Raw genomic sequence first — 13,633 nt, 5'->3', positions numbered from 1 at the left:
CTCATCAGACCTCGTGCCAGCTGCAATGCAGATGTTCTGTGTGGCCTCCTTCACTCCATTTATTCAGGCCACCTGGCTTTGTAAGATGTAAGAAAGGTTAAATCTAATTTTCAGCTTTACTTTCAGAAATAGCGTGTTGAGTAGATTGTCAAAAGTCAGTGCTTAAAAGATGTAATATACTTAAAGGTATTTGTAAGTAACTTCTGTGCCACAGTGGTTGCTGTTATCTTGTTCTGCAGCAATCATGCTGAGGCAGCTGGACTTGTCAGAAAAGCTGTACTGCTATGATCAGATTGAGAAGTTAAGGTGTGTACTGTTATCTTTTCCTGCCTATCCATAAGAACAACAAAATAGCATGTCTTGCTTCTTCACATCTTCTATTCACTTGTACAGTAATTTCTCATATACATTCACAATATGTGGAGTGCCCCAGGTGACACATTTCTGAGCTGGTTCATTGTATATTCTGGCAGCACCAAGAGAGTGCAACAAACTGTTATAAATGGTTATACTCTGGCATATATAAAAATGTCTGGCCTTGATGGGGTTAATTAAATCTATGGGTGGCTTGAGAGGCACAGTTGAGCATTTAGTCAACATTTCTGTGTAATGTGGTTGTCTTAAAACTCTCCTTGCTAACAGAAGAGCTCTGGTAAACAAATATCCATCAGTGCAAAGCCTTTTCATACGAAAAAATCAAGTTCTTGTTCCCTTGTGCCTAAAACATCCACATATCCTCTGAACTCAGTCGAGGCCATGATGTGGCTTAACTTTTGTTTGTATGGATGTTTACTGTACTGGGATGAACAAAAATGTAATGACCAGAATGTCTGAAATGATTGGCACCTGGAAAAATTGGTCCAAAACTACCGAGCTTGTTTGTCAAGCCTGCTGGTGGCAGGCACCCCATGTGCACCAGCACAGACTGAATCTACAGGACAGCACAAACAGCCGTAGGTACCTGAGAGCATCACACCCTTGTGTGATGGACACAATGGAAGGGACAACATTTGTTTGTAGGAGACTTTCTTTTGTTTCATTGCTGCAAAGGAGCATCAGAGAACCACTGAACCTGGAAGATACTGGGATAGTTAAACAAAAGTCTGAGTGGTCTCAGTAAAGCAACCCCTTTGCCAAAGAAAGAGAAGATGTTCCTTATCACATAAGAAGTGAAAAGAAAGAAAGGTAGCCAAAGATAAGGAGACAGAATCAAATGCATTTTAGGGGGAGAATTGGAAGATGAGTGTTTATGGAATGAGGAGTCTAATTGTATTTTTCTATTGCATCTTCCTAAAGTGAGTTTATTTGAAACTGACACTGCTTCTGAGAGGCAACTATATAAAACAAGTTCTTGGGGGTGAGTGTTGTGAATTCTTGGGTGACCTTGGCTTTTTTTACATTTGGACTGAATTGGGTCCACTATTGCTGTAGAACAAGAGAAAAAAATAAGCACACCACTAATCTTGGATATTTACATAAGGCCAGGTTAAAGTGAAAAGGGAACATGTCAATGAAATTACTTCGTTTACACAGAAGAAGAGGAAAGATCTTGTGACAGGACCTGGAGGAGTATGACATTTCAATTCTACATTTGGGGTTTACTGAAACAAAATTTAGAACAATTAACTTCAAAAACAAGCAAACAAAATGCAGAATGTTAAATATCACAATTAAAAACATACGTAAATGCTTCTCTTCACTATTCAAAATGCCCTTATTGAATGATTCTTTCCTTCATATTTGTTGCCCTTGTTCAAACAACTCCATGGCTGCCTTGCAAGCATCAGACATTCCCCCTGCATAGGCTGCTATTTAGGATACATCCTGCTCTCACCCTGGCTGAGGAATTGATCTTTCCCCTCAGCAGTAGCCTCAAAATAGATACACTTATGTCTTGCTCCCCCTCTCCCCACCTCCTTCTTATGGGAGCTTTTCTGCCCAGGCCTGGTGTGGGGCAGGTGTTCCCAAATATGCAACAGCTGATGAGGAACAAGGATACCCTCATTGCAGACATCATTTGAGCCAGCATGGAGTGGCTAGGATAGAGTCAATGACACTGGTATTCTCATGTTCTTTCCACTCCCACTGATCATTTTGATAACATTTTCATCTGAATATATGCAGACAGGGAAGACTGCAAGGAGAATACTACTGTGCACTTAAAGCACTTAAAGCTCTACTTTGCTCTGCAGAGCCCTTCTGCAGGTACAAAGCAGTGAAGAGCTCTGCTTGAAACAGAAGTGCATGAGAAAGTAGAAGAGTATTTGTGCAGATGTCTTTCATATAATAAACCCAGAAAATGTAACTGAAAGACAATAAGAAGGATCAAGACTACCTATGCAAAGAGATTATTCACTGTGTTAAAATAAGAGAATGATCTTGAGAGACAACAGAGATACAGAGATTAGAAAAGGTTTGTAGGAAGACCTGAGAATGGAAGTTCAAATACTTTAACCTGAAGTGTGAAGAAGAGAGGGACCAACAAGATGCCAGAGAAATTATGTGGAGCATCACAAAATAAAATAACTACTTAAAGTAAAAAGGAACACAGATGCTGTCAGAGGTCATAAGGCATTTCACTTTTTTCTGGGTTCTTGCAGCCAATCTGGGCACTTTTTGATTACCACTGATTCTTATCAATTTCTCAGCAGTAACCAGTGAGTCTGAGCAATCAAACTGGCTACAAAATCCATAAATATCTTATCTCTGAATAACTGCTTCAAGCAGCAAATAACTGTAGACAGGGAGAAGCAGAGAATTTTCTGATTGATTTCCTCCTCATGACATTCAAATTTGCCATTTAAGCAGGAACCAGTATATTAATAAGACTTTGGTCTTCAAATGCTTTCCTGTATCTTCATGTCAAGCAACTTGGTGTATAATTAACACATATAAATAAAGATACCTCTGTTTCACTGTAACCCTTCTGCCAAAACACAGTAGTGAAGACTATGCCTGAGATACAGAGATGCCTCTGAAGAAATAACTCAATTGGCCCAGATTCTACCTAAACTTTATGAAAGCTGGTAGGTTTGATAATCTGATGAGCTGAGTACTGAGCTTTGCCACTGCCTAAAAGATCCTGTTCCTTTCCTCTGTTTGCATCCTCTTTCAATAATGTTCTCCTCCTGCTTAACCTGTACCAGCATGAGGGCCCACTGGAACTCTCCAAGAGTCAATTCAATTCCTTGACATGGCAGAAAACAGCCCAGCTGTTTTCTCCTGTGTACTTTCTCCTGAAGGATCTAATGAGCAGCACCACCACATAGGAAGAGAGGAAGGGAAAGAGCAGGAGCAGAGTTAAGGAAAGTGCCAGATTCTGCACTTGGGATGGGGCAACCCTGGATATACGAACAGACTGGGGAATGAGACACTGGAAAGCAGCACCACAGAAAGGGACCTGTGGGGGTCCTGGTTGCTGACAAGTTGAATTTTAGTCAGCAGTGCCCTGGCAGCCGGGAGGGCCAACCCAGTCTTAGGGTGCATCAGACACAGCATGGCCAGTTGGGCAAGGGAGAGTCTTGTCCTGCTCTGCTCTGAGCTGGGACAGCCTCGAGTGCTGAGGCAATTTTGAGTGCCAAAATGTAAGAAAGATACAAAACTATGGGAGAGTGCCCAAAGGAGGGCCACTAGGAAGGTGAAGGACCTTGAGGGAATGCCATATGAAAAGCAGCTGAGGTCACTTGGTCTGTTCAGCCTGGAGGACACTGAGGAGAGATCTCATCACAGTCTACAACTTCCTCTTGAGGGAAGAGGAAGGGCAGACACGGATCTCTTCTCTGCAGTGACCAGTGAGAGGACTTAAAGGAGTGGCCTGAAGTTGTGTCAGGTTTAGGTTGAATATTAGATAAAGGTTCTTCACCCAGAGGGTGGTTGGGCACTGGAACAGGCTCCCCAGGGCAGTGGTCACAGCAGCAGCCTGACAATTCCAGAAGTGTTTGGACAATGCTCTTGGGCACATGGTGTGACTCCTGGGGGTGTTTCTGAGCAGGGCCAGGAGTTGGATTCAGTGATCCTTATGGGTCCCTTCCAACACAGCATATTCTGTGATTCAGTGATTCTGTGATTCTCTGCTTGCTTGCTTTCACTGTGAACCAAAATCAGAGAGCTGAGCTTAAGTGGGATTAAGACATGAATCTTTGTTCTCTGGAGTAAAAATCACACTATCACTAACGCTTACAGTTCTATGAATGGGACAAGGAGAGAGAATCTGGGCTTTTACTCTGCTGGGATTGATTTTAACTTCAGTGGTATCAAATATTCTAATGTGCAGAACATGAATGTATTTTTCCTTTTTTCTTAATTTTGTTCTGTTCTTCCCCATTCACTGCTTATAATGGGACCACACGCAGGATTAAAGACACTACAAATCTAATTGCAGTCTGGAATGAATTTAAGGAGAAGTAAAAAATCAGGGGTGGTGGAGCTGAGCTGGTTTTCTCCAACACAGCTTAACAAGAGGTTTTGCTTGAATATTTACAGTGCTATGGAGGCCTATTCTTCCTGAAGCTTTTAACTAATTTTTGAACTTAGTGAGAATTTATGGCCCTTGGCACAATTTTCAGCATACTAGAAAATAAAAATAAAGAGTTGAGCATAAGGAATGAAAATTGCATGTAGGTTTGCTCTGTGAAGATGACAGATTATTACAAGCACTTGAGTATCAGTTAATTTAGAAATTATCAGTTTGCACTTATTTTTCATGTGATCTCATTTATCACGGAAATGGTTGCTAGGATGCTATGCTTTGAAATTTGAAACTTTCTCCACAAAAAGAGCAATCGTGAAAAGGTTTTTTTAGACGTATTTTGTTTTTGGCAGCCTCTCTATAGTGAAATTATTGATGCTAAATGGTTTTCTTATATCAAGACTTCATCTTATAAGCACTTATATCTAGACTTAATTTATGGTTTATGTTAGATCTCTGAGTGAAGTTAAGCATGCATAACACATATGTATTCAGCTGACCTTAAACTCCTGTTAACTTTCTGTGCCTAATATTTTTTTTTTTGCTCCTGGCAATTATGTTTCCAGGTTACTGTTTAGATCATGGAAATAATTTTACAGTGGTCACTAGCTTTCATCACTGAACAAACATGGAGACTCATGTAAAATGGAAGCTGTGTGTGTATGAGCTGACTTGCTTAAAACCCCAGTGAGATGATGAATAGTGTACATTACATGCCTGCACGGCACCCTGGCTAAGTCCTCTCAAATCCCAGTCCCTGGGAATTTTTAGCAAGTCTTGCGACTTTCCTCTCACCTATTCTGTGTCAGGGTTGCTTTAAAACACTTTTAGTCTATTCCAGATGATGCAGATGGAACTGGGATTCTGTCTGCAAGTGCTGGAGATCACTTTTGACAGTCATGGCTTGTTGCTTTTGGCACAACCTTGCCTCATGCTGAGCAGGACAGTAGTTGGCTGCTGTAGGGAGCAGCCAGGCAAGAAGTCCTGAGTGAGAGGCAGAAATAGGAAGAGGTAAACAGATTAGAGAGCCCTTAATCCATGCAATGGGAGCAGCCACTGGAAGGAACAGGTCAGGGAAAATCAAACAGGAAGTCAATACTAAGTTTGTTTTGTATTTCAGAAAGAGGAGATTTATACCTTTCTGCTAGAAATCCTGAAACACACATATACCTATGAATATAAATACTTAGCTGGATAGTTCTTATCTCACCAACAGTTATTTGAATATTATATACTGAATAATCTTTCTTGTGACTTTGAGACCCAGGAGGCCTGACACTTTATCCACTTATATCCTTTTCCTAAATGACTAGTTAATGCCAGGGGAATTAGTCCCCATATGCGATACTCCTGACTTAATTTCTGAAGTGTCAGAATGGGGTCAGGTAAGTCAGTAGACATGTAAGCCCAGAAATGTAATGGGATCCTGATTAAAAAAATAAGAGGAATTGTGCTCATTGCACCCAAACTGTGACTGAGGAAAGTATTTACATCCTAAGAAATGGGCATTACATGCTATTGTCATGAAAAGAAAACACAAATTATAGAGAAAAATCAAGCTCGCTCCTCAGAACATCTGGGGAAAGCAGATGGATAGAAGGCTGATTCCCAGGAATATACAGGAGGCAGAGTGATCCACCTGCTCTCTGCTGATAACTCCTTCATCTGTTGCCTGCTTCTCCTGAAGTCTTGGGATCCATGAACGGTTTTGGGGTTGCAGGAAGGATGAATTGACTCTGAGACACTGGGCAAAATGCAAGGATAAAGACTCCATTTAAATGCCTGAAAGGGGAACATGATGTTGGGCTCGAGGGACAGCACAATTACTTGCTGTGCTGAAGGTAACTGAGGGAGCAGGGGGTGGGGACAGAGAAGATTACTTTATTCTAGGGTGGGATTCTCCAAGGAAGTATGAGCTCCACATTATGAAGCAATCATTAAGCCAAGTCTTTATAAAATGGTTTTAATCAAGTCTTCTAGGAATAGCCCATAAAGCTCTGACTAACATACCATCACTAGGAATCTGAGAGAAGTTGAAAACCATTCAAATGCCACCCACGCTGGTGGTTGTGGGCCCAGAAATCAGGGCATGCCAAAATCTGCAGGACAATACCTTATAACAATAAAGCAAGTCTCCTCTTCTGTTGATGATGTCACTGTGGCTCCCAGGTAGGCTGGAATCTGGAATTGTGTCTCTGCAATCCTCCTTTGAGTGTACCAGCTCCCTGAGTATCCCTCCTCATTGGATGGAAGAGACCTACCCCACACACAGCTGCAGGGAATACCATGGTTTTCTGATGTCCTCTAGCCAGATATGTTGGCTTGCTAGAGGTTTTGCAGCACAGGCTGGGTGGAGCAGCTGAGGATGTGAACTGCTGTGCTGGGAAGGAGGGAGCATAAGCAGCATGTCTCCAGAGAGCAAAGATGGGAGCTCTTCTGTGGCTTATAAGCATCTATCACTGCAGGGTACAGACAACTGGAGTAGTCTCTTCTTGCTCAGCATAACCCAGGAGTCTAATTTAGGCAACCACAATCCCAGACATAAAACTAAAATGCAGTGTGTGTGACCACTGAGGTCCTGCATGAGGTATTCAATCACTTTGATGGCATTTTTGTTTGTCTGCATACTGATAGGTTTTGTTTGGGGGGAAAAAAAGGAATTTTAAAGCTGAGTAAAAATCAGTGCTTCAAAAAATATATAGTCTACCTTTCCTTGCTGTTTATAGGCCTCTAATTTTCTAGTGCTGTTGCAGCTGCCAAACTGTGTAGATTGGCTTAAAGTTATTGTAACAACATTCATTTCTTATATATGAGGCAGTGTAAGAAAACTGTCTTTTCAAAAATCTTTACCTAAGTACGGAAGATAAAATAGATGACTTATAAGCAGATATTTTTAGCTAAAAGAACTTGATTATATTAGAAGTTCTGGTCTATAAATATAACAGAGTTTGTGAACTGTTCCCATCTGTCTCGTCCCTGTCCTGTGTCAGTAGGGGGAAGTAGTAACTAAGACCTTCTCTGGCTTAGATACTAAGCGCTTTCATCAGAGTATTTTTGTCCACCCTCCTTTCTCTCCCTCTTTTACATCAGCAAGAAGTTTTATTTATATTCTGCTATGAGATATTATATCTACTACGGAAAATTACTGACAACTGCTTTGTCAGTGATGCTTATGTCCAAGTAAATCTGCTTAGTTTACAACATTTTTTGTTAATCTGGATTAAAATACTGCAAGTTCTTCTCCCTGAAAGGTATTAATATTGTTTCAATTAGGCTAATCACCGTAACAGCAGTTTTCTAAAAATTGCAGTGATGGTGGCTTCAAGGCATGCAGCGTGAGCAAAGATACCTCTCATTCCCCATCCAGGCTTCAGGCTGTGTCTCCAAATCCTGTGCCTGCTCCGAGCAGAGCCAGTTTAGCTCCACCCTCTGAGCAGTCCAGCCCTTATTTATATGAAGTCTGTGGTCCAACTGGCTTCAGATGGTGTGTGTTATGTGTGTGTGCCTGCCTCCTGAGTGTGTGAGACGAGCTGGGATCATGAGCCAGGGTTGTTCCAAGTGGTTTTAATCAGCAGCCCATTAGAGGAGAACGGAAAACTTCAAACAGGGTAAGAACCAAGTAAGTAAACCTAACTTTGAACTTGCAATCTGGACAAAACAAATGCAAATTAAAATCTTCATAGTCTGTCAGTTTTCAGATAAATTATCACTTTTAGAGAGAAAGCTGTGCCTTCTAACAGGAAGAAGGAAATTTAAAAGGACTGGAATGAAGGAAACTGTAAAAACAAAGTGGAAATTGAGAATGCAAGAGAGAAAAAACAGCAAACGATTGTTCACAAAGTTGGTACACTCTCTTACTTTTTTCAGCTGTGGACAGGACACGTTAAGCTTTAACCTCTTATTTTCTTGAGTACTATTGTGTGGCTGAATAAGCAGTTCCTTTTGCAAAGGGGGTGAAGATTTCTGCTCCTCACCTGTCTGCTGCCAGGTTTGCTTTCCTGAGAGCATGGAATGGAATGGAAGAGCTCTCCACGGCTCCTTGCAGGATGCCCCATGGTGTGCTGCTGTTTGCTGCTGCTCACTTGTTGTTTTTTCACAGGTTGTTCCAGTAACTCCATGGGAAGGTGTTCCCCAAACCTCTGCTCCTCTGGAACTTGTGACTTCTTGCCTGGCACCAGGAAAACACTCAGCAGCAGCAATGGGAAAATTCATGCTAGTTTTGGGTGAAGTGTGCCTCTGACGTTTTTACCCTGGCAAGACGTGGCTACTTGGACTGCATCTGCAATGTGGCAAAGGGAAAAGTGAGGTCGGCAAAGAGGCCATGGTGTGTGGGCAAGTCCCCAGATGCCGCAGGCTTTGTCGCCCTCGTCCCTTCCTTCTGGCCTTAGTGGTGGCCCTCTGTCTGTTCTGCCAGACCCTGACTCCTCTCATGACCAGCAGCATCCTTTCGGCAGTTGTTAATGGGATTGCACCCAACAAACTGGCTAAAACACAGCGAGGAAGATACAAGGAGGTCTCCCCAAGCACCATTCACTGCTTCCTCCCTGGCAGCAATTCAGAGACAGTGAAAAAGGTAAGTCAGCTGGAGCAGAGTGCTGAGCAATAATTAGCAAAGCGAGGGATAGCAAGTCTGGCAGGATCATCTGAGTCCAGCTAAAATTAGCCTGGGCTTGGAAGTCTGGGATCTGTATACAAACAAATGGGTGATCTAATGACAGCAGCATATGCCCAAGCACATTCCCCTTACCAGCTCTTCAGTGTGCTGTTATTAACACAGGAATCCTGAAATCTTCAACTGAAATATGGCATTGCTCAGTGACTCCAGGAAGATTTCAGTTTGCTGCACAGACCACGCTTTATTTTGGCTTTGGGAATTGGTTTAGAGGCTTTACAGTACAGGCACGTAAATCAGGAGCCAGTGGGGTTTCATGGAAGTGACTGAGGTTGTTAATTGGCACGGGGACTGCAGCTGCCCTGTATTAAAGTTATCTGCTTGTCAGCTCTGAACTTTACTGGGATTCTGCTGAGAAGCTGAATTTAACTGCATTTGAGAAATAAAAGTATATTTTCAAATCACACTGTATACTTTGGAATCTTTGTCTCACAAATTTTACTTTGTCCATAGGTTACCTGACTTCATGTTTATTTTGTATAGAGTTCCTAAGATGGGTGTTAAAACCTAACAAATGGAGACACTGTTATTTTTGTTGGAATATGTAGTTTGTTAAATGGTCTCCAGAATGAGTAGTTATTTTTACTCTGGAATGTGATCAGTACTAGCACAAATGTTTCAGGTTTCCTTCAGTCCTACAGAGGAGCTGCTAACAGTGCAGCAGATAATTTCACAGCATGTTATCATTCTGCTAATATTTTCTATACAACTTTTGCAGAACTGTAAAAAATTTGTGACCTCACAAATTATGGACAGCAACCACATAAAGCAGTTCAAATATTAAAAAAAAAAAAAAAAAAAAAGTACCAGGCTGCTTCTTTGATTAGACAGAGTTCATAGTCTAAAAGGTCAGTAATATTGATTTTAGGAGAGCAGTTGTAAAGTGCATCTTCTGCAACAATCAAAAACAGATATGGGGAATAACTGTGGCATGAGCTCTTTAACCTTAACTCTTAAAATACTGAGTGTTTTTCTTAGAGCATATGCTGCATTTGTCATAATTTTACATTTTAATGACCTTTTAGTACACTAGGAACCCAGATTCAGATCTGATCTGCAATATGACATAAATAATTACGGCTTAAAGGGAAACAAGCACAGCTGACATGCAGGTTGCATTGTGTTATGTCTATAGAAACAGTCCATTCCTTTTTACTCACTGCTGTTGTAATGGCAAAGAACATTTCATACCTTGGGCTACTTAATGTCTGCAAGAACTGGTGAAATAATGGCAAAGTTTTGCTAGTATGCTGCTTGGCTGAAAAAATCTGTAGTGTCTTCATTTGCAAATTGCCTGAGAAAAAATGCAGATTGACATCCAACTTGGTGTGCTGGCCAATTGAAATGAGAAGAAAGCTTTTGTTTTTACAACATGCTGTACTTGCTTCTCTCCAGCATATGTGGTTGAATGTGACTATGACATGCACATTCTGGAGCTGTAGTACAGATGTGTGTATATTAACCCTTACAGATAAGTTTTCCGGGGCTGTGCTACCTTAACACATTCCTTTTCAAGTTCTTAAGACCACCCATAGCTGGCTCCCTGTTTGTCTTGAATTTTTCCTCTAGAGCATGATGAACAAAATGTCTTGCACATGTTGGGATGTTACTCTAAGTTGCTCTCTGTTTCCCAACTTTCTCTGCTGGTTGTGTGGGCTGAATAATAATCTCAGAGAATAGAAACGACAAACCTCTCCAAAAATCTCTACTACTTTGCTTTGAAAGTGAGTTCTTCAACTGTGTGTTTTCATCCACTGCTTATTCAAATAGCTGAACTGTTATCTGGCTTGATTTTATTGGGCACTCAGTAACATCTAAGACAGATGTCACTGTTGAAACTTTACACTGTTTTATTTTACAGTCACGTGCCCACTGAGGGGAGCTAGTTTGGAAACAAGTTTTCATTAAAGTGCTGGTTAAAATCTTCATGTATGAACCTGGAAAAATACTTTAAAATATAGTTATTCACACTTGTAATTAACTAGTCATACATGTATTCTTATTCAATAAATAGTCCAGCAAGAAAATTTAAATGCATTAAAAAGAATCTATTATACAGTTAAACAGTGACTTAAAGCAAACACTGCAACATGTCTTATGAAATCAAAGTTCATGAATAAATTTTAAGGAAAACAAGACCCTGCTGGAGATAGTGTTTTTTAGGTAGCACATAGTGTTTAGGAGTTTTGAGTGATAGCATGTCACACTGCAGATTCTCTTCTACATAGGGGCAGGTTTTGTTCTTGTTTCCTTCAGAAAAACAACTAGTACTGTGAGCCTGTTGTGAGAATTTGGTTCTGATTGTTATCACAGGGGGAAAATCCCCTTCCAAAATCTAATAATTTCTTCATTCAAAGTATGCATAGAACTAAGTACCTAAAAAAAAATCCACCAAACCAAACAAAAAAAGCAAACAAAAAACCCTGGCATCTTTTATGAGCCATTTGTTGGAAGCAAAGGAAGAGATCTTAGTAAAAGTCTAGCTTTGCCAGTGTATTTCTGATATCAACGTTCACCTCATTTTGAAGACTTACAGACAAGTGTGGAAGAAGCATGGGGATGGACATTGTCAATTACATCTGTAAATGTGTCATCCAGGATGCTCTGGGATGGAGCACTTCCTGTTGGGCACATAGTGCAAGCTGTCTTTTTTAAATTGCAAAAATGCAGATTTCATTCATAGCCTGGAAAACCAGGCACAGCTCATAGTACTCCTCTCTCTGGTATCACACAGTTTTAAAAGCTGCCAGAGATCTTGTCCTGAAGCTTCAAATTCACAGGAAGAGAGGTCAACATTTTCTAGTACAAAATTAAATGTTAATATCGAAAGCATGAAAAATAAAGGCTTATTTCTGATTCTCCAGCATTAAAGGCCGTGGAGAGTGACATCACATCTAGCAGAAAGCTGTCTGCAGGTTTAGCAGGGCAGGAATTATGAAATATTTGTGAATATATAGTAAGGAGAAGAGCTGATGCTGTAGCATCAAAACTGGAACAGGTATCAACAACAACAAAAATAATAATAAAAAAGAAAGTCCATACTAGCCCTCTGTGTGGTTTTCCTGGCATGGTATTGTGCCAGAAATAGTTTTGGCACCAGCCAGCTAGCTCTAATACTGTTACGCTTTTCTTAAGAAATTTAACTCTGCTTCTTAGCCAGTTTTGAGAAGAACTAATTATCTGGTTAAGCTGTGCTTCCACTCACAGAATTAATTCAGCCAGAGGCAATTTATATGTCTCTGCACACAAGTAATTTTGCCCAGGTAGATGCTGTACCGCTGCTGGGTAGAAGGAATTCAGACTGTACTGCTTTTAGGAGGGCAGATACCTGGTGTTCAGTTGCTTTCCCAGTCAGAGAGGACCCAAAACCACTTTTTTTTTTCTTAAAAGGTCTAATTCCCAAGCCATTAAGCTTTACATCCAGGCTCAAACTGTGAGCCTGGTTCACCATATTGGCAATGGGAATTTCTGTTTGGTCCTGGAAAGCAAGCTTCTTTCTTTTCCTTATTTCTTCCACAGATGGAGAAAAAGGAGGAGGAAAATATTAATGACCTCTTATAGTTATTACTCCTGTGATAGGCACTTTTTTGGGCATACTAGCTTTCCAGCCATTGTGAATGTATTTAAACAAAAAACAAGGATATTCCCATTTTAAATTGGGTTCTGAAGAAGATTATTTAATGTATACTCATCAGACTTTTGCTTCACATCCCCCGGCCATTTGGGCCAGCTGAGAACAAGAAAACAGAGAAGATACACAGCTGATTATATGAGAACTTGATGAGTGGGTTAGGCTGGCATCCAAATAAATTAAATACCACGGGTATGTCAAAAAAAAAGCTGTCTTCCTTTCAAGGCCCTGAACCTGCCACGTATGTTTTGTGTAAAAGATGTATATCAAAGAGGAACTATACTGAAGTGAGCAAACAGCAAAGATAAGAAAAGGCTTTTTATGGCTTCATTTTGAACAAACAGGATAGGATATCATTTCCTAGGAGTGGACAGTACGAAAGGTTCAAGATCATGACAGCCTGATGTGGCCGTATCTCAAAGATACTATGTAGAAAAAGAAGGGGAAAAAAAAGTAAAAACATTATGGTTTAGTCTTCACCAACATCTAGAGGAAGGTCCAGTTGAACATCTTGCATGGGTTAGTGGGCCAGGCATCTATATTTGAAAATTGACAGTGGAATTACGGAAAAGCTGAGAAAATGTTACTAGAACATTAGATCACTGAACATCCAGAGTAGAATTATCCTCTCTTTACTTGAGTGCTCCACTCTGTCAGAGGCAGAAAGCTGAACTTCACAGTCAGTGGAAATCAGATTGTATGTAATACAAAATTCATCATGAAGTAATGCAGACATTAAAAACAATTCTAATGAATTTCATCCTCTAAAGACATATCTCCTTTTCTATTGATTTTTTTTTATGGAATATGTCCACTTCAGACAGAATAAGCAAGCAACAAAGGAGATAGGAACAGAGACTGT

At 40.6% G+C, this 13,633-nt stretch overlaps 1 protein-coding gene across 5 annotated transcripts in view; it reads left to right on the top strand.

The window, feature by feature from the left end:
* The first annotated feature begins 7,939 nt into the window (after positions 1-7,939).
* The window catches only part of CPED1 (cadherin like and PC-esterase domain containing 1), a 144,661-nt gene continuing 138,967 nt past the window's right edge, over positions 7,940-13,633 (top strand). For 4 of the 5 annotated variants that reach the window (XM_041421015.1, XM_041421016.1, XM_041421013.1 and 1 more), the window contains exons 1-2: positions 7,940-8,087; positions 8,568-9,041. In XM_041421015.1, the coding sequence (XP_041276949.1) occupies positions 8,790-9,041 (252 nt within the window). In that variant the 5' untranslated portion in view covers positions 7,940-8,087; positions 8,568-8,789. The remainder of the gene's footprint in view (positions 8,088-8,567; positions 9,042-13,633) is intronic. The other variant, XM_041421014.1, reaches the window with a different exon arrangement.

Source organism: Onychostruthus taczanowskii, unplaced genomic scaffold (genome assembly GCF_017590055.1).
Source record: "Onychostruthus taczanowskii isolate IOZ18803 unplaced genomic scaffold, ASM1759005v1 scaffold68, whole genome shotgun sequence".
Taxonomy (NCBI): Eukaryota; Metazoa; Chordata; class Aves; order Passeriformes; family Passeridae; genus Onychostruthus; species Onychostruthus taczanowskii.
The sequence above is the reverse complement of the archived record's forward strand: the minus strand, read 5'-3'. Positions and strand labels throughout refer to the sequence as shown.